Source organism: Schistocerca gregaria, chromosome 5, assembly GCF_023897955.1.
Source record: "Schistocerca gregaria isolate iqSchGreg1 chromosome 5, iqSchGreg1.2, whole genome shotgun sequence".
In the NCBI taxonomy this organism is placed as follows: Eukaryota; Metazoa; Arthropoda; class Insecta; order Orthoptera; family Acrididae; genus Schistocerca; species Schistocerca gregaria.
In genome coordinates this window covers 463,815,171-463,838,196 of record NC_064924.1, presented here as the reverse complement: position 1 = coordinate 463,838,196, position 23,026 = coordinate 463,815,171, and the positions used below count along the sequence as shown (strand labels likewise).

The 23,026-nt window shown below is 37.5% G+C and overlaps 1 protein-coding gene across 2 annotated transcripts in view; it reads right to left on the bottom strand.

The window, feature by feature from the left end:
• Positions 1–17,481, bottom strand: part of LOC126272990 (serine/threonine-protein phosphatase 1 regulatory subunit 10-like) — a 105,838-nt gene extending 88,357 nt beyond the window's left edge. Inside the window, exons 1-3 of one of the 2 annotated variants that reach the window (XM_049976341.1) lie at positions 17,386–17,481; positions 17,164–17,273; positions 16,448–16,513 (exon numbers count right to left, since the gene is read on the bottom strand). In XM_049976341.1, coding sequence (XP_049832298.1) covers positions 16,448–16,468 — 21 coding nt within the window. In that variant the 5' untranslated portion in view covers positions 16,469–16,513; positions 17,164–17,273; positions 17,386–17,481. Of the gene's footprint in view, positions 1–16,447; positions 16,514–16,669; positions 17,274–17,385 lie in introns of both variants that reach the window. The other variant, XM_049976342.1, reaches the window with a different exon arrangement.
• Positions 17,482–23,026: the final 5,545 nt, after the last annotated feature.

Genomic DNA, 23,026 nt, shown 5'->3' with positions numbered 1-23,026 from the left:
ACATTCCACTCAAATGTTAATGTTTGCTTATCTCCATGACACTTAATAATGGAAAGACTGATGACACCACCTGTCCAATAATACCAGAAGCTGTGTCTTACAAGCATACAAAAGGAGCTGACAGATAAACTTGAAGATCATGTTTTATTAAAGGATCATTTGATAAAAGAATGTGTACTGAATTCAGATGTTCTCCAGAAACTGACTGACAAACTTACAAGATGACAATTTCTGAAACAGGTAACCAAGAACCCACTAACATTGCCTAAATCTATGATAAAAATAATGCCTTTTCTGTCAAGAAAATTTGAAGACAACTATCAGATAACAAATGCCTACCAGAATTGGCCAAATATCCTCGAGTACAAAGAACAGCAAACATTCCATATGTGCAGCATGGCTGGGCCAGAAATGAAAGTAATAATTGTGAGCTCAACATGACCAAGTCTTTAGAAAAGATAGCACTTTTGGCACCGGCCAGGCAAAAAATCAGCCATTTACACTAGCACAGTTTCCTAGCAGCAGTTGGCGTAGCAAAAGGTTACAGAATAGTAATCTGAGGGTTCACTCGTTGCAAACTAACTTTTATTCCGATAAATCTTACACTATCAACTCGCATGCTTGACTATATATTTTTTACAACAGTCTCATTGCATTCTCACAATATTTTCAAAACATTCATCTAACTCAGTTGAGAGATAATGAGTAAATGAGCTCTGCAGCTACAGGTAGCCATGTTCCCAATGGCCAATTTTATCTGCACTGGTCACCTACTGTTCACATTCAGCAGTCATAGACTGTTCAAAGCTTAAAATGAAACTAACGAAATACAAAGTCCTGTATACTTTAATTGCAATCCTTTTTGCAAATTTGCAATCCCATATTTTTCTTTGCCGTTCCTTTTCATGCATTTCATGAAAATATTAATAAATACAATATGCTGAACAATATTTTGGTTTATTTGCGTTGTAAGAAACTTAAAAGTTTAAAATAAAAATGATTTCCACATATGGATTCTGTACCATGACTCTCTGATTACTGTTCTGTGCCCTTTCCGCTAGGCCAACTGCTGCCTTGAAACTAGGCTAACAAAATTGGCTCAAGCCTCATCTGAGCCGCACCAAAATTGTTATTTTTTCTAAACACTTGGGCATCTTCTAACACTCATTTCTGGCCAAGCCCTGCATATATCATTAACTTGGACGAAAGTGTCGATCACAAGTAGGTACAGTTCCCTTGAAAGGCAAACTCCATGTCCTATGAGAAAAGATGGACACCTTTTATCGTGTAAAAAAAATGTAAGTTTATTTTTGTCTTAAAATGTTAATGAAATTTCACGTGCAAAAAGTCATCAGGAAAGAAAAGATTCTTAAAGTATCATTGTCGCAGACAAATTTGAGACAAGTACCACTGAAAACAACATATAATGTTACCATTCTAACATCAACACATCAGAAAATATCCAGACTGACTACAATTTTGTTTTCAACACTATCTTCCAAGCAGTTGTAAAGTAATGAGATGAAACTTCTTCAGTCTGATATAAATGTGTGTTAGGTTGTGTGCTCAGTTTCACAAAATAAAGTTAAGTAAAACTCCCATGTTGTAATAACGCAGCATTCTCCAATTACCTACCATATGTAAATGTGTGAGCTATGAACAGAACAGACCAAGTACACGATATTAACATAAAATCCAGTTTATGGACCTTTAATTTCTTTTTGTAAAAAGAAACCGTAATTGACAAAAAAAACAAAAAAAAAACACATCAATGGAATGAATTTTCATGGCTCTGGAGTTTTCGTCCTATTCCACGTTTCTTAGTTCACTGTATTACCACAATTCGCAATATTTCTAGTGTAAGGCTGTGTCAACATTTCATGTACGACCATCATTAGTAACGAAAAATTTTTTGACGTCTGACACACATACAACCTATTTACACCCATGTCAAGTGAGAACTGTGACTGCAACCACCTCAACAACACACACTGGTGGTTGCAGGGATTTTGGTAGGTACAAGAAATGGTCGGCACGACTTCCTGCAGGATCCATAGCTGACTAACATTAGTTCCGGCAAACAATGCATGAAGGAAGGTGGTAATGTATCTTCTGTGCTCTCCAGTAACCTTACATACAGGACTGACATCTGCGTTCAACAAAAGTATCTTGTTTGCATCCATATACAAGAGGGGATACAGAGGAAAGAAGGAAGGTACACAGACAGGCTTTGGAAGGATGACACATCAACATCCCATTCTTGTATCTCATCTCTTGAGAAACTTTCTGCTTTATACATTGTTTATATCTCTTTAATCATTCCTTGTTTTGTAAAGCCACTCCTCTAAAGTTCTTAGTCCCTGAATGAAATACTGTCAATTCTGAATACATGAAATTAAGTGTAAACTGAAATGAGTGTTTCCAGTTCTGTTTGTCATTACTTTGGCAACTAATTGGCCACATAACCGTTTACTATACATAAATACTTTCCCAGCTGACAAAAGTGTGTGTGTGTGTGTTTTACATTCAGTTCACTTTTTAATTTTGGTACTTTTCTGGCAACAATACTTCAAGTCTGTTATCCACAAGATAATCCTCCATCATTAATAACATTTCAATTTTACAATGAAAAGTATAAACACAATGTTGTATTCCTGCATGTAAATTTTCAATTAATCTCTATGTCAAATGTTATACGATTACATTACTTTCCCCTTTAAAATTTTTTCTTTAATTTTTCAAACATATAAACTAAATTTACAAGACTTGTTGCCATGTGTAGCTCTTTCTTGAGGTAATAAGTTCATAATCCGAAGATGACTGCTAGCAGAAACTGTAACTGGCCATGTCACTGTATTAATCTGCAATCTAAATTAATAACATACATATATTGGAAACTAACTTTCCAGTCTTGTGTAGCAAAGGATAAAATAAAATGAATTTTCTACTTTACACACCAGATGAAAGCTCCATTGGCAGTACTGCAAGTGATCCTACAAAACTTATTTGTAGCATGTTTGATGCGTGCTACAAAGGAAAATTATAAAACAGCTGTTTGCAGAGCAAATGAAAATGTACATGTAACACACTTCACTGACACACAGCAGGTCAAGTAGTTCATACACATACTGTTTGTCCAGGAGTACATTTCCTTGGTTGGGCTGTACCAGAACCTACTTGTATATTCCAACATTTGGAAATAACCCTATGTTCTGTTTATACATTCTTTTCCTTCATTGATGAAATTAGTAGACATTGTTAGTAATTTGTATGCACCATAAAAGAATAATGTTAAAGAGTACAAGGAATTTCCTTTTCTTTTTAACCATCAGCTAACTGGGAAAAAAATCTGACTTTACTGTTCTGAGGATACGGCCACTTTTCGCACAGTTCAGTACACGTCTTTCAAAGACTAAGTCGTTTATTTGATCACTGCTGGAAGATAATTCTCTTCCATATCCATTACCCATATGCAACTAGTATTTGTCTGACTCTTCAATCATATTTTGCCACTTCTACTCACTTTCTTCCTTGTTCTGTTGCTGTTCAGTCTCAACTGCTACATAAGATTCACTATGATTACTCTGATAAGCAAGGGGTACCTGACTGCATTTTACATATTTCACCTAGAAATAACTTTCAGTAATAAACAGACACTTTATGTTGGACAATAATGTAAGAGTTCTGCCTACACTAACAAAGATTTAACAAAAGAAATATAAATGCCTGTCAGCAAATTTTCATACCTCAACATATCTCCATTCAAAAATGTTACATTATCTGAAAAATAAATCTTCTCTAACCCAATCTGGACAAGTGTGTGACAATTATGGGATGTAATTGAAGCTTAAATATGAAGTCCTACAAATAAATCAGTTCAGAAGTTTTCATTCACACAATTAACAATTTTTTTTCTATTTTGACCTTCGCCAGAGTTTCTCATTGCCCCCTTATATCGGTAAGGGATTTGCTGCACCGCCCCCCCCCCCCCCCTTCATTATAAGGGTATTCTACTATTCAAAGCCCTCATTCTTATACACAACACCTACCATAAAATAATTACAAAATCCTAGTATTGGATGAAGATAATTTTTTCTTAAAAGAAACTATTTCTCAATAGATAACTCATTAATGCTACTCGCTCAAAATGTTCTGTTGAGCAATCCCCTGTCCTTGATTTAATCTTTGTATGCATACTGAACTATTCAGTAGCTCAGTCACAATTTTGTTATCACAATAAACCGAATGGTTCTGTGTACATTTGTATTGCAAAGGTACTGTATAAAGCAGCGTTCAGTAATTCCAACTTTTTTTTAAATCTATTGCTTGTCATAAATATGTATCCTTATTTGTGCAGGACATTTTGTTATATAGGCATTGTGCAAGAGTCACACAAACATGTACCTTGCAAACTATTTATTTTATTTCTAGTAATAAACCCCATTAATCATTGCTATAATCAGAAATTATCTACGAATACACTTCAGACCATCTATGAAACAGTTTTTAACCTATTTTGCTTTACTGCACTCAAGAAATAAATTAGCAGTTTATGAGCTGTAGGGACACAAGCATAACACAGGGCATGCAAACTAGAAGAGTAACATTGGGTAAAATTATAATAATACAAAAAGCAATTTCAGGATAGACTGGAATATTTACAAAGTTGTATAAAGTGATATTGAAATTTATATTTAACCAACACTCAGTAATGATTGTGTCTTTAAATTTATGATCTTAATTTTAGAAAAAAATTAAGCATGGAAACAATGGCATCAGACAGGCCTGAAATAAACTCTGACAAATTTAATCACAGTAAGAAAAGGACAAAGCAACAATATACAGAAGAACCGGCGGAGCAAATACCATATCGAAAAAGTGATGAACACAGAAATGCACAATGAATGCTTCCTCTTAAAGTGTGTGTGATGGATGACACCTGCAACTAAAAACACCATATTTCTAACTGTAGGTTAGTAACTTTCAACACTCCTACATGTGTACTGCAATGACAAATTTGTTAAAAGTACTACAGCACACAATTTTTATTAAGTTTAGGTCACTTTGACTGACAATTCAATAACTCTGATTAACAGTTAAAGCACAGTGACACATTGTGTCATTCATTTTCCTTATGTCAGTAAGAGAGAAATTATGAACGAATGTGTGGAAAAATATAATTAAATGTGTCTTCTACCCGAAGAGTGGTTTGAACACTAAAGTGGTTACTAGGCATAGTCTTACTGAAGGTCGCATGTCATTGCCTTCCTCCAACCTGACTTTCCGAGTGACTTAGAGAACTGCAGTTTAACTTCAACTAAGAACCATGGTGCAAGTCAGCAATTTTCACACTAACCAACACTGTCAGAGATGAAACAAGTGATACATGACAGATGAAAGTTCTAGGACTGATTGGGTATTGAACCGGAGACTTTCAGATCTCTAGTCTGCCCCTTAAACAAGGAGCCAAAATATAGCAAATATTTACTATCTGCTCAGGGCAGAGTACTTGTTCAAATTATAATTTCAGTGACCTGGAACCACTGAAACATTTCAAAAGGAATATCGACAACGTAGGAAAAGACAGATTGCTACTTACTGTAAACAAGATATATTAAATTACAGACAGCCGCAGAAGACACTTTCAAGGCTTTAGGCCATAGCCTATCAGCAAATGAGAAACACACATCATTTATACACAAGCAAGCACACCTCATGCATACATTACCACCAGCTCCAGCCTCTCGGCATTCTGGGGTAGCCATATGTGCATGAGGTGTGCTTGCTTGTGTGTATAAATTGTGGGTGTGTCTTTTGCTGGTGATGACTGTGGCCAAAAGCTTTGTGTGTCTTAAATGTGGGTGCCTGCAACTTAATGTATTATATTTACAGTATATAGCAATCTGTTTTTGTAAATTGTTGATGTTCTTACCTACAGCTTCCATTGTGAGATACATTCAAAAAAATTCATACAAACGTTCAAGAAAATATTAGCAAACAATTTCTAGACTGTGCAAATGCAGCGATATCAAGTTATAGACTTAAACCACATGAACACGACAAACTACAAGTCAATAAACACAATACTGTTACTGAAACTATTATCACTGAATTAAACCATTTCACACAATGGAGTGTTATCTGCCCAAACTGGGACGTTGGTCAATTATTCTACTCACAAAGACACAACAAATGCATTTGTAATCACACTACACGAGGCCTTTCGTGCGAGAGAATTATATTAAATATGTTTCATAGTTTATTTTAACACTATGCCATATAGAGATGTTCAACTGCGCTGAATGATCCCCATTTGCAACCTATGTTTCCACTCTTCAAGAGGCCATATTGCTACTCACCACATAGAAGAGACATTGAATCAGAGGCAGGCATGATGCAAATGACTACCAAATATTTAAACTTTTAGCTTAAAAAGATGCCATCCTGAAATAGGTAACACACACATGCACACAGGGGGGGGGGGGGGGGAGAATACTTTTGAAAACACACAGCTTTTACAAGCAAGAATGGATGATATGAACAGTAACTACCATCATAAACAGCTGCCTGCATCATGTTGCTTTAATAGTACCCCCTTTGGTGGCTCCAGACAGGTTGGAAAATTCCTTTCTTAATGTAAAGTTTATTCGTATAAAAAGCACCTCTTCTCAGAAAATACTTGAGATCAATTGCCAGCTTGTAGCTTTCATGTTTCAAACCACTTTAACAGTGGGATTTCTACAAATATTTATTAGTTTTCAAGGTAACTATTTTTGTAAAAAGTAGACACCAAAATAAAAACTATCTAAATTTTTCTAATGTATGAACGGTTCTAACTCATCTGTTATTTACAAAATAAGAAACCCCTCATGTTAAAACACATGCACATTGTTCTAATAAGTATATCCTGTAATTCTTAACAAATTCTGGCAAACAGGAGCTGAAAAAGGTACACTTCACTCTTAACAAAAATGACTTGAGGGAAACAGCATACTCTTCCGTATCATCTTGATATTTCCTTTTCCACAGTTGTCTTTTTGTATCACTTGTTTCAAGGTCTCTAATAGTTCTGATGCCATTAGTCTTTATTCATCTAAATTTAACATTTGTTTCACCAACAGCTTGTAGCAGTCTTTTCAGAAATTCATACCTTGCAATATGTCCTTCGCTGAACGTTGCCACAGCATCACAGACACTAACATGCACTGTACTAACTGACAAACACTGTCTTATGTATTCTAGCCCAGATTACACTGTTGAATACTCATCCAGGAATCTGGGTGCAGCCGTGAAGACACAGCTATACATCTGACGAATCTCTGAAAGTTTCTTTCAAAACCTTCGACATAGCAAAAGGACAGCTGGTTTGTGAGTAAATTTCTCACAATTTTGCTGAGCTTTGTTGTATTTACACCCTGAGTCACTTTCTGGAGGGCATACACCACGAATTAAGTTTGTCCGTTGAAGAGAAGTGAAACAAAAAACTGCCCATACAGCTCTTCTCTTTTCCTCTACACTATTAAGATTTTGCCCAATGGCCATGCCATAATAATTTTGAATTCTCTGCAAGCCTATTCTTAACACCAAATACTCTGTCATCTTTCAATTTCTTTCGCTTGAATGTGGTTTCCAGTCATTACAGCCTTGTACCCATTCATCTTCATAGGTGGTCTATGCACTCCAAATAATTGATAGTTACATTTTCGGAATATGGCTTCTCTTCCTGAACTGCTTTTGAAAGCTTTTAAATTCCCAAGTCATAAATAATTGACAAATCTTACCTTCAATCACTCATATTCTTGTAAATCTTGAGAACCCCTGCAACTTCCAGGCCTGCACTGCTTCAAAAACTGAGCAATTCAAAGTGTCAGTACGCCTCAGCCTCTTACAAGCAGTTATTCAGATTGGTATTGACTGGTAGTTACTGGGTGTCATCCTGACGGCAATCGTGCCAAATTCTGTTCAACTGGCGTGTTAGATCGTCGAAATTGTGAGCTGGTTGGAGAGCCCTGTCCATAATGCTTCAAACATTCGCAATTGATTAGAGATCTAGTGACCTTGCAGGCCAACGAAGTATTTGACAAGCATGCACACAAGCTGTAGAAACTCTTACTGTGTGTGGGCAGGCATTTTTTTACTGAATTGGAAGCCCTTGACGGCTTGGCGAGGGGGAAGAAAAACCAGTGCAGAATATCATCAACATGCCACTGTGCTCTAAGGATGCTGTGGAAGAAAAAGGGGGTCCTTCTGGCAAAGTCAAATGCACCCCTGACCACCGCTCCTAGTGGTCAGGCCTTAAGGTCAGTGACAAACAGGTTGGTATCCCATCGCTGTCCAGGGCTTCTCTAGGCAAGTATTCGGCAGTCACCTGGGCTCATTTCGAAGTGGGACTCACCACTTAAGACACTTCTACTCCAATCAATGAGATTCCATGTCTAATGTGCTGGCTACCAAAGCAAATGGGCTTGTTGAGGTATATAAGCCAGTGGTAGTCAGCACGAGGAACACCATGAACTAAGCTCCCATTCAGTGACCCATCTGTTAATGGTCCTTGTGGTCACTGAAGTGCCAGATACATGATGGACTGAGGATGACAAGGAATCTGAGGATCTGATTGCCTCTGACAACTGCACGGTCCTCTCATTCTATTGCCTCTCTTGGTTGACCTGTGTTGACATCATACATGCCTGTCCTGAAGCATAGTTATCACGCAACAGAATACACGGAATGAAATTCGCAAAGACTTTATGCCCTGGTATCGACATTTCCCCTGTTTACTACCCTTGCCAGCTGCATCATGAAACTGTGCTGCAGTGTCACACATCCGCCCACTGGCTGTCAAAGTTTACAATTTCACATTTTCCATCAATACTTGTACGAATCGCAATCCGTGATCAATTTTCTTAACTCATTTATAGTGTGTGTGTGTGTGTGTGTGTGTGTGTGTGTGTGTGTGTGTGTGTGTGTGTGTGTGTGTGTGTGTGTGTTTAGATAGCATTTTGCAAATCTAAGGGGTGGAGGGGGAAATTCACTAGGCCAGACAACACTGCACCATTGGCTGCATATTTACCAATTGCCCTCAGTACATAAACCAAATATTTGTCATAAACCTTTCATTATCAATTATCATTCTTCAGAGAAACAGAGCATTTGCAGAACATAGTACTAATGTTACATTAAAACTTTAATATAGTAACCAGTCCAACACTTCTTTCAGTTTGAAGTGTTATATCACACTCAGCACACTGTTCACAAACTGATATTTAAATATACTTCTCACAATACATCCATATCAGTTACTACATTTACATTACCTTCACTACATTCTTCTTCAAATGTACTACATTGATCCAAGTTCTTTAATTCTTTCCAGGAACTCCAACACTGAAGTTCTGCATGTGGTTTTATTTTTTTTAATTTTGTGCAATTTCTATCCATGGCTTATATATTTGCAATAATCTCAATTATATAATAACAAAATTAACAAATTCCCAGTACACACAAAACAATAACTTCATACTTTAAAACTTACACAAACAAAATTGCAAAAAGTAAGAAATGAAGATAAGAAGATAATGATGTGCTTGCAGAGGCATCTGCTCAGTGCAGCCAGACAAAAAGTCTCTTGTGTCCAAGAAGCGATTCAAAAATCAAGTTTCAGCCTGAGAACTGATAAATTGTACACAGTCACATCCACACTGTTTTGTTTAGATGAATGAATGAACCAGAAGTATGGCAATAATACATATGTATTAATGCATATGTATTATAGCATCATTGGACAGTGGAAATTTCTTAGATTAAGATCAACGAAAAACCAAAAATTGAGAATTTCTGGATTTCAATCCATCTGCAGCCCCTTAAGGACAAAAATATGCTGAAAATGTTGTTTAATAATATTTGTTATTTGCTGATGGGGTGGAAAAAAATATAATTTCTAGATAGCAATAATTCCACGAACAACGTACTATTCAGAAAGTCCTACCAGACTGCAAAAAACACAGCAATTTAAATAAAGAGCAGATTTTTTTAAATTTACGATTTAAGAACATTATCACCAAATTTCTATAAGCCTCAGCAATTTATCTTCCTGGGAAAACATCGGTTTGATTACAACATCTCATACTCTGATTATTAGCTGGGAAAACACTTGAAAACCGGAAAATATTCCCGTTTGTTGTTCTCCACTTAAGTTCTTGGAAATGATGGCCAGATTACATTTTTTACAGAACAATCAAAGGAAAAAATAATCAGTGGTACAGGATACAAAAGTGGTGGAAAATAGTGTAAATCATATTTGTTATACACATCAAGAAAACCAGAAGATCTAAAAAGAGATGAAAAATACATGCATCAGAGGTCCTAAATTTCTTGTAACTATATCTGTTTTTAAAGTTGGTAGCTTGTTAACCAGTGGACAACCTCTAGATTGCAGGCTCCATGTTCAACTCCCAACTGGCTCAGATAGTTTCTGCACTCTGGCACTGGATGTGTGTTTTGTCTTAACAATTTCGCATCATCTTTATCAGCATGGAAACTATCTAGTATTGTTACATAAAAACATTTGTACCAGGCAGCCAAACCATCCCAGACAGTCTACCAGCCAACAATGCCAGACGATTATTTCATTTCTCTTTTTAAATATCACAGTTTTCTGTTAACTTACTATACTGCCCACCAACAATTCTCATAAAAAATAATAGTACAACATGAAATTAGTTCCTACTTCCAAGATCTTCACTCTGACCTACCAAGAGAAACTTCTTTTTCCAGTAAGAGTACCTTCTCCTAAATGTTAATCTGAAAAACACTTCCCTGTCTAGTTACTGATTGTGGATTTTACAGCAAACTGTACACTGTGTCAAAAAACCAGAATTAAAATATGCGAACTTTCAACTAGTTTAAGAAATACAGAAGAAATCTATTTTTTAAGTTTACATGGAAACAAATGGAAATGATAGTATAGCATAGTTTGGCCAGGAGGCTGCCGCATTGAAGTCTCTTCAGTTGACACCACTTCGGCGACTTACGAGTCAATGATGATGAAAATGATCATGGAGGTCACACAATACCCAATGCCCTGCTGGCAATCAAACCCAGGCCCCCCGCATGGCAGGTGGGTACGCTACCGCTGCCACGTTACGGAGGCGAATGGTGCACCAAGGAGAGCACTTCGTCTTCCTACACTAACTAGTTTGCACAACAAGCACCAGAAATGTTTTAGTCCATATTCTGTCACTTTTGCAAGTAAGTTCAAGCTTAGTACTGAAAGACAAACCACAGTATCTCACTGTCAGGTATATGTTGCTCCAGCATGACAATTATGCAACTGCATCAGGAAGTTGGTCCACCTGCCCTACATACAATGCTGAACCCCTTGAAACATTTGGGGCATTACAGTAAGCTCTATGCACAAGACTTCAACACTCACCAACGAAGTTAAGCAGTTTTCTGAGCAAATGGCTTGGCTATATATTTAAAAATTCAGAACAGAAGTACAGTTCACTTGATCCTGTAGCATAGACATTTGCGTTATCTGAATTTGAACAGTGTGAGATATTGGAACAGCGTGTAAGGGTAAATAAATGGGCGACAGGAAGGAAAGAGGAGAGAGGGGGCGGGAGGGGGAGAGAGGGGGGGGGGGCAGGAGAGGTGTCCACTAAGTTATCAAACATGTTTTTTTTTTTATTAATGGGCTTGCAAGCACTTTTGATCTAGCAATGCAAGAAGTTTTCTACTCCGATAATGAGAAGTCAGCAGCAATCACCTTAAATTTCTATGTATTTGTGTGACATTCAACGTTCTATACCGAAGTTGACTGGCGATGTCGTCTCAAACTTCACCTCTTTTCCTTACAACTAGTCTCATCAGCATGCTGACTCACTGTGTAGTACACAACTCTTGCTATTATTTCCCCGCCCATATTTCATTACCACCTTTTTTATTATCCCATTACCAATCAATTTACATAAGACTAGCTGAACTGCTGCACTGAAAAGAATAAATAGTGTACGTCAACTAGATAACTATCAGTATTACTTAGTGACTAATATGAGGTACAATAACTCAATCTCAGTTGCAGGTTGCCTATCTAACAGCTAACAGACAAAAATTATTTTCGGTAGCCTATTTCATAAAACTAACCAAATTTAAAATGCTGCCATAATCACTTATTAAGAGGTAGCCAGCCTATAGTCTTATGTTACAGGTTTAACACAGTAGGGCTAGTATTTTGAGTTATAAACTATACCTCTTGAGACTGCATAATTCATGGTATGCAAATTACCACACTATATTCAGCCAGTATTTGAGAACTAGAGCGCTTCATGACATTCAAAAAACTTTAAACATAATTTCAAACCTTTTCTAACTTTTCACACTTACATGCTTAACGTCAAATATTTGAACACATGAAGACACGTCAGTAATTAGATGTTTGAAGCTGTTATATATATGGGAGTTTGAGTCATTAAGAGAATCAGGAGTTTAATGGTGATTGGTACTACATGCCATAGTTATTCAACAAGTACAGTCATCAGATTTTTCTGAAGAAAATTTTCAGATGACTGTATACCCAAGATTTGAGAAGCAATAGAAATAAATATTGTCATCTTCTGTAATTTGATCATTAATTTCTCCCAGCATTCAAAGCACTGCAAGGTATTACCAAAGACCTAACAAACCTACAGCTGAATTTCAATATTATTAATTTATGTCAATTGTAAATACATAAATTAAGCTATATTAATACAGTTATGTTTATATAGACATAAAATGGAAATACCACAACTGAGATTGTAGTTGAAGATATTGTTTCACTGCACACCCCCTTTAGGGATGGTTGCTATAAACAAAATTCCAATTGTATGTGGTGAAGGTTAAATTTTTTATACCTTCACCTGTGAAGTAAGTGTCCAAAACCACTGTTGAAGTAACAATTTCCTTTAAACAGAGTTACCATATGACAGCTTCTCTCATTGTAACGAACACATACAAGAAAGTATGTCTCATTCTTTCCACAGACACTTCTTCAAATTGCACTGCTACCAGTCTTACTAGACAATTCATAGCACAGTCAGGATCATATATCATCTAGGAGCCTTAATTAGGCACAATTTTGACCTTAGTTCTATAAACAACAAAATTACTGCCAATACGTAAATAATAACACACACAATCTAAACCATCTTCAACCTGAAAATTAGTTTCAAAGCCATAGCTGCATTTTACTAAGTGTGGTCCTATTAGAAGTGGTATCCTGTGCCTTCCTTAGAAGTTAAACCGAATTGAGCAGCTAGTTACAGTGGAACCTACAGTTTGATACAGATTCCAGAAGGAAGAGTGCCAGAAGAGCAAAGTAACATCAAAAATGCTAGGACTGATCTGGGATCAAATGGAGTATGGATCTGTAGTCTGGAACTTTACCACAGAGCCAAGCCACAACTCCCAATAATATGCTACAAGTCATAGCCAAATAGATCTAAAACATAACAAGGCAGCAGTTTTCATTAACTGCACAAATTGTTTCAACTTTCACACAATGGCAAAACAAAGGCCGTGCATGTCAGTGCGTCGAAACGTGCAATTACTGCACGTTGTTATATGACCTACACACACACACACACACACACACACACACACACACACACACACACACACACACACACACACACACTACGTTATACAGTCCACACAGCATTCTATGGAGCTTGTTCACACCTTCAAAAAACAATAGGTGTTTTAAACTAACCAATGATGTTGGGAAAATATTTATCCCACCCCCTCCATTTAATGAATCTATTTCCATATTCTCAAATGAAGTTCAATGAGAATTAACTCAAAAACAAAAGGAAATTTTCCTTGTACTCATTTTGACATTTCAGATAATCTTCAGTTACTATACATTGTGAGGTTACCCAACCACTGTCTGACCATTATAGTTTGGTTGTTGGTTGGAAAGTTAACTAGACAGAAGTAGGTCGGCTACAGTAACTGAAAACTGTAAGTAGTGAGAAAAGTTCACATTTTGGAACTACATATATCTCACAAATATAATGACATTTTAATTGTCAAAGGAGATCAGCAACCCAAATCACATCTCTGGGAATGTGCTATTAGACAACGTGTTACAGACTAGTATGAAATGCATTTGGTAATGCAATGGTCTATGATATAATAAGGAACCTGTGGCATAAGCTGAACTTTCTGACAGCTAAAATATCACATTATGAACTGTAAGTCTACAATGTTACAAGATAACCGAGAAGAGGCCATACATAATGATACGACATGCCACATCAGAACATCCACCTACAACAACCTGCTGAAAGCAGTGAAGAGATGACCCTTGGGGAGAACTAGTAAGGATTTCCCGAGACCCTGACAACAATTTCCCAATCTCTACACCCCTGCGAATCCCGAGTTGCTCCTCAGCAAGCTGGGACTAACCATCCAGACGAAAGAGAAATCCATCTTGGTTCTAATACCAAGTACAATAGTGAAGTGGGTGTTGTATATCAGTGTACTGCACGATTGTAAATTACAAAATTTTGGTTGCCCCCTTAAACAGCACAATTCTTAATTATTAACATATGTGAAATTATGTTAAAATAATTCTGTTCAAACTAGTGATTAGGGCAAAGACAGCCCTTTCACTGTAAAAGGAAATATTGGGCCAAATAAACAAAAAATCAATCTATTCTGATATGACCCTACGAAGGGCATACACTAACATCACCTTCAGCAAAAACTGGAATACATCTGGTAATTTCCAAAACTAAGATACTGAAAAGTTATATCTCATAATATACCAATGACTTGTTCAATTCAGCTATTTGTACTAGTCTACTCTCCTATAATGTTGACCCTCCCATTCATTATCAAATTATTCCTGATTATCAATTAGTCCTATCAACCTAACCCTTATTTTAGTCAAATTATGACAAACTCTCCTCCTCAATTCAACGTAACAGGTCTTCACAAGTCACCTAATGTATCTTCGTTCTCTTCTGTTATACCATACCTCAAAAGTTCCTATTATATTCCTGTCTGCTTTGTTAACTACTCACATCTGACTTCCACTGCAAGCTAAAGCCTACACTTCAAACAAGTGTTTTGCCCATTACCAGTAGGAGAAGTGGGACAACAATATCACTGCACGCAAAGGTTCATACTGCAATGCTTAATAGTTTTGTAGCAAACTGGTTGTCAAACAGCTCTCAAACATAGCTCTAATGCCTCATTTAAGCACGGCTTAACAGACAGCTGAAAGCAAGATAACCCTCTAACAAGTTATTAAATTCACTGACAAGTTGTTACCAAACATCCTTAACATCACCAATTAGCTATTCATATCTAATTAAGATTTTTTTTAAATCTATACAAGAAACTGGGTTTCACTCAAAACATTTAATCAGTATCATTTTCCTGAGAAGGTAGGACGACAGGCGAGGGGGAAATAAATAAAACAAATATAACACACAGCTCTGAGAAAGGTCTAGAGAGACATCTAGCAACTAATCCAGTATTATTCACGTTTCATGTGCATCACTCTGGCGTTCCTACTTTCACGTTAGTTCCATATTTACAAGTACTTAAATATCCCACTTTAAAAGTAATGTCAGCACAAAGCTATACTGTCCGCTTTAGTGCTGTAACAGGAGTTAAACCCCTTAATAGCTTTTTTGCCACGCGTTCACAATCTAAACATTTGACTAAAGAATATGAACACACACTAACTCATCAAGTAGATATTTTCAAGACTCATTATTTTCGAAGCTTCATTTCATAATTCTTTTAGGTGTTTTTATATATACATGAAAAGTTCAGAAAAATCTATTGTTACAACCCACAAAGCGAATTATTTCTACACCCATATTTCATAGAGGTGCAAGACGATGTTAAAAATGATATCAAATTTATTCCTCATGTAGAAGCCACAAAAGCATTAACCATGTTGCAGAGACAAACCATTGCTAGCAGGCATAGTCAACGTTCAGGAATCCTAATGTGCGCATTTTAGTTTCCGACACGAATGTGGATTAACATATGAGATGCAAGGTACGAAGACAAATCCCGATTCTGAACGCCGGTATATTCCTAAAACGATTATTATAGCAAACACTGAGCGCAACGTCAGCTAAGTTCGGCACAATAAAAGTAAAAAAGCCTGTGGTTTATACGACATACGCACGCACGAGAATTAAGATAATGATTGTCGCTAAGTAAAATAAATAAATAAATACAATGTCCATTTTGAAGTTTACGATACTTTTTAAATAAACTGTTGTCGCCCGAATGTTTATGTCGAAACACACAGCAAAAAAGTAAGCTGTAGTTGAAAATAAGAAAATGGAAGACCATATGACGTAATCTACAAAGCTTCCGCCATCTATCGGAAGACCTGCATAAATTTGCAATTTACATTGAGTATTAAAAAGTTACTTACCATAGCGCGATATATGGTCATAAAGAATCTATTTTCTTCAAAGAGTGATACTCTCTTCCGTAAAACCTGAAAAAAAGTAGAAAGTCGAATTTTGTCTCATGATCTATATGATGAACTTACGCATTATGTATCACTAAACCGTTAATTTCATAACGTTTACGCAGCATCTAACTTATATAACTATTATCTTCTATAACTTCGTCGTTTTACATATATACGTACTCTAACATTCCCCAACGGCTATGTACCCCGCGCCAGTTTCCGAAGTACAGCACTATATTTATTCTCTAACGGATCCTATAATTTTATTCTCTAAAAGAAGCTACTACGAACGTATGTTAGATAGGTGCTTGACCAAATAAGTATTAACTCAATTTATTGTAAACCTATTTGCGTCTTTTACAGCGAATACGGAACTCGTCAAGATGGCTTCCAAACTCTCGCGCATAAGCAACGCGCACTTTGGTCCACTCAAGGACAAGTGACGTCACTTCGACAGTATGGATCTCTCAAATTGAAACATTGTATTAGCCACTAACCTCTTGATTAAGCACTTTTCCAACAAAACCGTAACAAAAGAGCCACGAAAAAGCATGCCTTAGTTTCTTTTACCGGAAATAATATTCCTTCCTATTCATTCAACAACTCGTATAATACAAGTCTGTAAGGGAGCATTTTTTCAAGGAAGGATTTGTATGTGTTACAAAAAAACTTACACAATAATTCAAAATTTACATAATTCATATTATGTACAGCATTTCTTTTTCAAACATTTAAACGATCAATCTACGACAAACTGTTTATATTTCATCAACCCCACCGGCACCTGAAAAAAAACAAGAAAGTTCACAATTAATTAACAAAAACTTCACACCATATATCCAATAACAAACTGCTGTAATCAATGCTTTACAATATAGCAAATCCAAATTGATTACCTTCCACATCCCTCAACTACCACGTATTAAAACCGGAAGAATACAATGATAATACATATACGAGACGGTGCTACCAAGGATGTTACCAAAGAGACTAGTTATCTTACAGCAACATCGACTGAAGTACTTTAATTTTCTTTGTGCTTCCAAGCATTTTTTGGTCTTGCATAACCATAACATTAGATATCATAATACGTGACGGCCAGGATCTGTTTCAGAACATATAAATGGCGAGCGAGAATGACGGTCAATAGTCGATTCACACTGGACGGCAGCGGGACCAGGGCAATGTCACCGCCATGAGGAGGCATGTATGATTAATCATTTGACGGATTTTCAACACAGCGTCGCTTCGTTTAGCCTAGTATCTAATCAAACACCATACGTTATGCGAAAAGTTGGAATATTGGATGTAAGAAATTAGTAATGCAATGAAAACCAAACGGTCGTGTGTTGTGATAGGGTTTTTAACGGCAAAGCAGCATTCACATGGCCGATTGTAAAAAATCTGGTTAGCAGTCGGTTAAGCCCTATTCCTGGAACAGAGCGGAAAACGAGTTGTACCAACAAAGAATAACGCCTAACTAGAGTATAAGCATGGGATAGCTTAATGTGAAATGTCGGGCCATTTAGCGAGTTTAAATGCAGACTAAGTTTTCACGATGGCTCGAATGTGATCAGTCAGACAGTGCTGATGAGATTTTATCAGAATTGTTTGTGGGAAAGATATACCACCTCAATTACTTTGAAGAATATGGCGATTCCGAGTTGATTTCTAGATCTCGTCTGTTCAAAGAAGATGTAATTCGTCTTTTCGATCGCGTATAGTACATGGTAAACTAAAGCATATAACCAACAAGTGAGACCATTTCTGTTTATTTGTAGTAATACATGTATGATATAAGTAATTCATGAATGATATACTGTCATTGCTATTACCATTACTATTACTAAGTCAACATCATTCATAGGCCAGTACCAGACAGATTCTCTCACGTCTTCACGATTATATAAAACTACTACTAAAAGTAAAATAACGGACAAAAAGCATTTCACAACACTAATATTACAAACACTGATAATAAACAACACTTTACAGCTATTAAGAGTTCCCGGTTTGTCATCATGATGGTCAGTCTACAATTCCACTTGTAGAGAAAAATTCATTTACAGAATATAGTGCGGTTACTTGTGCACATGTGTTAGTCTACCTCTGTAAATCCTCAGTGACAATGTTTGAACATCCAGTATTTCAATATCTACAGGGCTGCTGTGGGAAAGCTGTCCAGTGTTTTATGCAGGTGACAGCTTAGAATATCAATCTTGGCCTAATTTCGTGTCTTGTAGTTGTGAATCTCTTTCTCCTTGTAAAAGGGCCCTTGATTTTCTTTTATACAGACAAGAGAGTTGAAAACATAGTAGCTAAATATTGTCATTGTTCTCAGTTGCTTTTAGATGGCTCTACAGTGGTCAAATTTCTTGCTGGAAGATATTCCTCTTACAGCAATTTTTTCTAGGAGCAATAGGTTTCGCTTACAAGGAGAACTTCACAGCAGCAATCCATATGTCTTGCTGTTGTGAAACAGTGCATGATACAATGTTAATAAGTACTGATCTGTAATCACACATTTGAGCTTCCAGGGATATGAAACTAGCAACATTTGCTATGAGTCTATAGTCACCAAGGCAGCATAATATTTTCTGCATTTTATTTTGATTTAATTTAATTTTGTTTGCACTGAAGCACTTTTTGATTGTTGTTATTATGGTCTACAGTCCTGAGACTGGTTTGATGCAGCTCTCCACGCTACTCTATCCTGTGCAAGCTTCTTCATCTCCCAGTACCTACTGCAACCTACATCTTTCTGAATCTGCGTAGTGTATTCATCTGTTGGTCTCCCTCTACGATTTTTATTCTCCACTCTCTTCAATACTAATTTGGTGATCCCTTGATTACTCAGAACATGTCCTACCAACCGATCCCTTCTTCTAGTCAAGTTGTGCCACAAACTCCTCTTCTCCCCAATTCTATTCAATACCTCCTCACTAGCTGTGTGATCTACCCACCTTATCTTCAACATTCTTCTGTAGCACCACATTTCGAAAGCTTCTATTCTCTTTTTGTATAATCTATTTATATCATCCATGTTTGACTTCCATACATAGCTACACTCGATGCAAATACTTTCAGAAACGACTTCCCGAACCTTGAACCTATACTCGATGTTAACAAATTTCTTCTCTTCAGAAACGCTTTCCTTGCCATTGCCATTCTACATTTTATATCCTCTCTACTTCGACCATCATCAGGTATTTTGCTCCCCTAATAGCAAAATTCCTTTACTACTTTAAGTGTCTCATTTCCTAATCTAAACCGAGGGAGGTGGCGCAGTGGTCAGCACACTGGACTCACATTCGGGAGGATGACGGTTCAATCCCATCTCCAGCTGATTTAGGTTTTCCGTGATGTCGCTAAATCGCTTCAGGCAAAAACCAGGATGGTTCCTTTGAAAGGGCACGGCCGATATCCTTCCCCATCCTCCCCTCACCCGAGCTTGAACTCCATCTCTAATGACCTCGTCGTCGACGGGATGTTAAACACTAATCTCCTCCTCCTCCTAACCTAATTCCCTCAGCATCACCCGACTTAATTCGACTACATTCCATTATCCTCATTTTGCTATTGTTGATGTTCATCTTATATCCTTCTTTACATTCCGTTCAACTGCTCTTCCAAGACCTTTGCTGTCTCTCGCAGAATTACAATGTCATCGGCAAACCTCAAAGTTTTTATTTCTTCTCTATGGTTTTTAATTCCTACACCGAATTTTTCTTTTGTTCCTTTACTGCTTGCTCAATATACAGATTGAACAACATCGGGGAGAGGCTACAATCCTGTCTCACTCCCTTCCCAACCACTGCTTCCCTTTCATGTCTCTCGACTCTTATTATTGCCATATGGTTTCTGTACAAATTAAAAGTAGCCTTTCGCTTCCTGTATTTTATCCCTGCCACGTTCAGAATTTGAAATAGAGTATTCCAGTCGACATTGTCAAATGCTTTCTCTAAGTCTACAAATGCTATAAACATAGGTTTAATTTTTCTTAGTCTATCTCTTAAGATAATTCGTAGGGTCAGTGTAGCCTCATGTGTTCCAACATTTCTATGGAATCCAAATCGATCTTGCGTGAGGTCGGCTTATACCAGTTTTCCATTCATCTATAAGGAATTCGTGTTAGTATTTTGCAGCAGTGGCTTATTAAACTGATAGTTCGTTAATTTTCACATCTGTCAATACCTGATTTCTTTGGAATTGCAATTATTATATTCTTTTTGAAGTCTGAGGGTATTTGGCGTGTCTCGTACATCTTGCTCACCAGATAGTATAGGTTTGTCAGTACTGGCTCTCCCAAGGCTGTCAGTAGTTCCAATGGAATGTTGTCTACTCCCGGGGCCTTGTTTCGGCTTATGTCTTTCAGTGCTCTGTCAAACTCTTCATGCAGTATCATATCTTCCATTTCATCCTCGTCTACATCCTCTTCCATTTCCATAATATTGTCCTCAAGTACATCGCCCTTGTATAGACCCTGTATATACTCCTTCCACCTTTCTGCTTTCCTTTCTTTAAGTTACTTCAAACAAAATATTAACATCCTTTAGTACATCAGCCGAATTTCTGCCCTTAGTCATTAATGTTGCAATTAATGTCATTAATGACCATCACAGCTTGGACCCTCAAGAAATTCATTGTGTTATTTATGTAAACTGGGTGCCTGAAAACCATAATTCATGTCAAAGTAGTCTTATTAATCTAGATCATTGGTTGTCAAACTGTGGCCTGCTGGACACATGCAGCCCAACTCAAGTATTCACGCAGCCCACAGTTCTCAAGTGTATTTCACAATAATACTAGCGACCTTCCTTGACTTCGCACAGGTAGAATGACTTGTCTGTCATAGCGCTAATTTTGTTGGCAGAACACTGTGTAGAGTTATGATCAAAACTTGGAGAAGAAGAATAGGTACCTGAGTATTATCACTTTCATGTAAATAAACGATTTAAACAGCAAACACCAGTTGCTGGCGTACTATACCGCTTATAAATGCGTGAATAAACTGCCTGACCACAACTCCCTAACCATGTGAGCTGCACAACAAACATACATGGCCGCTCACTTGCTCGCAGGGCTGTCCCGCCAATTTGCCATGAGTATCAAAGATCCTACAATAGTTCCTGAGATTAGCTCCTCCGTTCAGACAGCAGTGAGCAGGGAAGTTAATAATAATATATTGCAGTTCTTTCAGTTGGACAGCACTTTGGCGACTTGCATCGCCCTATCCAGTTGTGAACTAGGAAAAGGTGACCTACCGCTGAATGCAGAAACTGAAGCATGTTTCGTTTGTATCGAATCTCCACCATGATTGAGAAGAGTTTGCTAGATCACAAAATAGAGATAGGAGTCTGTCGTTCAACCAGGATTCAATCCTATGACATTTTGGTTGTTAGACATGCCCTAAGCCAACAGACCTGACTCAGAAACTGCTCAAGTCTTGTTGTTATCTGGAGTTATGGCAGCTGTACCACTAGGTGGCAAAGCTAACTTTTTCACAGTGGTGGTGGAATTTAATTCATCATAGTTCAGCCAATTTCCATGAAATGCACTGATGGGAAAAAATCGCAAGAAGCACTTGGTAGGTATATTTCTACATCTGAAACGTAATGGCTGCTAGCATAACAGTGGTTGGTTGGTTCATTCAGTAGAGGGCACCAAACAGTGAGGTCATCGGTCCCATCGGATTACGGAAGTATGGGGAAGGAAGTCGTCTGTGCCCTTTGAAAGGAACCATCCCGACATTTGCCTGAAGCGATTTAGGGAAAACACAGAAAACCTAAATCAGGATGGTCGGATGTGGGTTTGAACCATCGTCCTTCCGAATGTGAAACCAGTGTGTTAACCACTGCACCGCCTCGCTTGGTGCATAAGAGTGGTGCTAGTAATGCCACTGTGAGGAAGCAAATCAGATTTGCTTTTAATACATACCATAACGGTCGTGGGCGTTAGTTACAATTGAGATTGGATGTGGTGAGCTGATGTAAGTCAAGAATGCCATTCAAGCGACGAAGACACCATTATTATCACCACCTCACTAAGTTTGAATGAGGTCTTGTTATAAGGCTAAGAGAAACTGGACGTTCATTCTATAATATTGCAGTAAGACTTGTCAGCAATTTAGCCACTGCACATATTTGCTGGCAGCAGTGATCACGAGAATGCATGGTCTCAAGAAAAATGGACTCCAGATGGCCATGGGGCACTACTGAGAGGAAGATCATCATAATCAGTATATGATTCTTGGGCATCATACTCTATCTGCAGCAGCAATTTGAGCAGCAGTTAGTAGCACAGTGACACAAGGAACTGTTGGAAATGGGCTACCTTAAGGACAGGTCTGAGCTGGATGCCTTGTAGTCCTGTTATGTGCATTCCACTGATCCCAAACCTCCACCATTTGCGACTTCAGTGGAGTCAAGTGAGAGCTCATTGGAGGGCAGGGTGGAAGTCTATTGTGTTTTCTGATGAAAGCCGGTACTATCTCAGTGCCAGTGATGACTTGAATGTGTGTAGCCCTGCAGCGTGCGT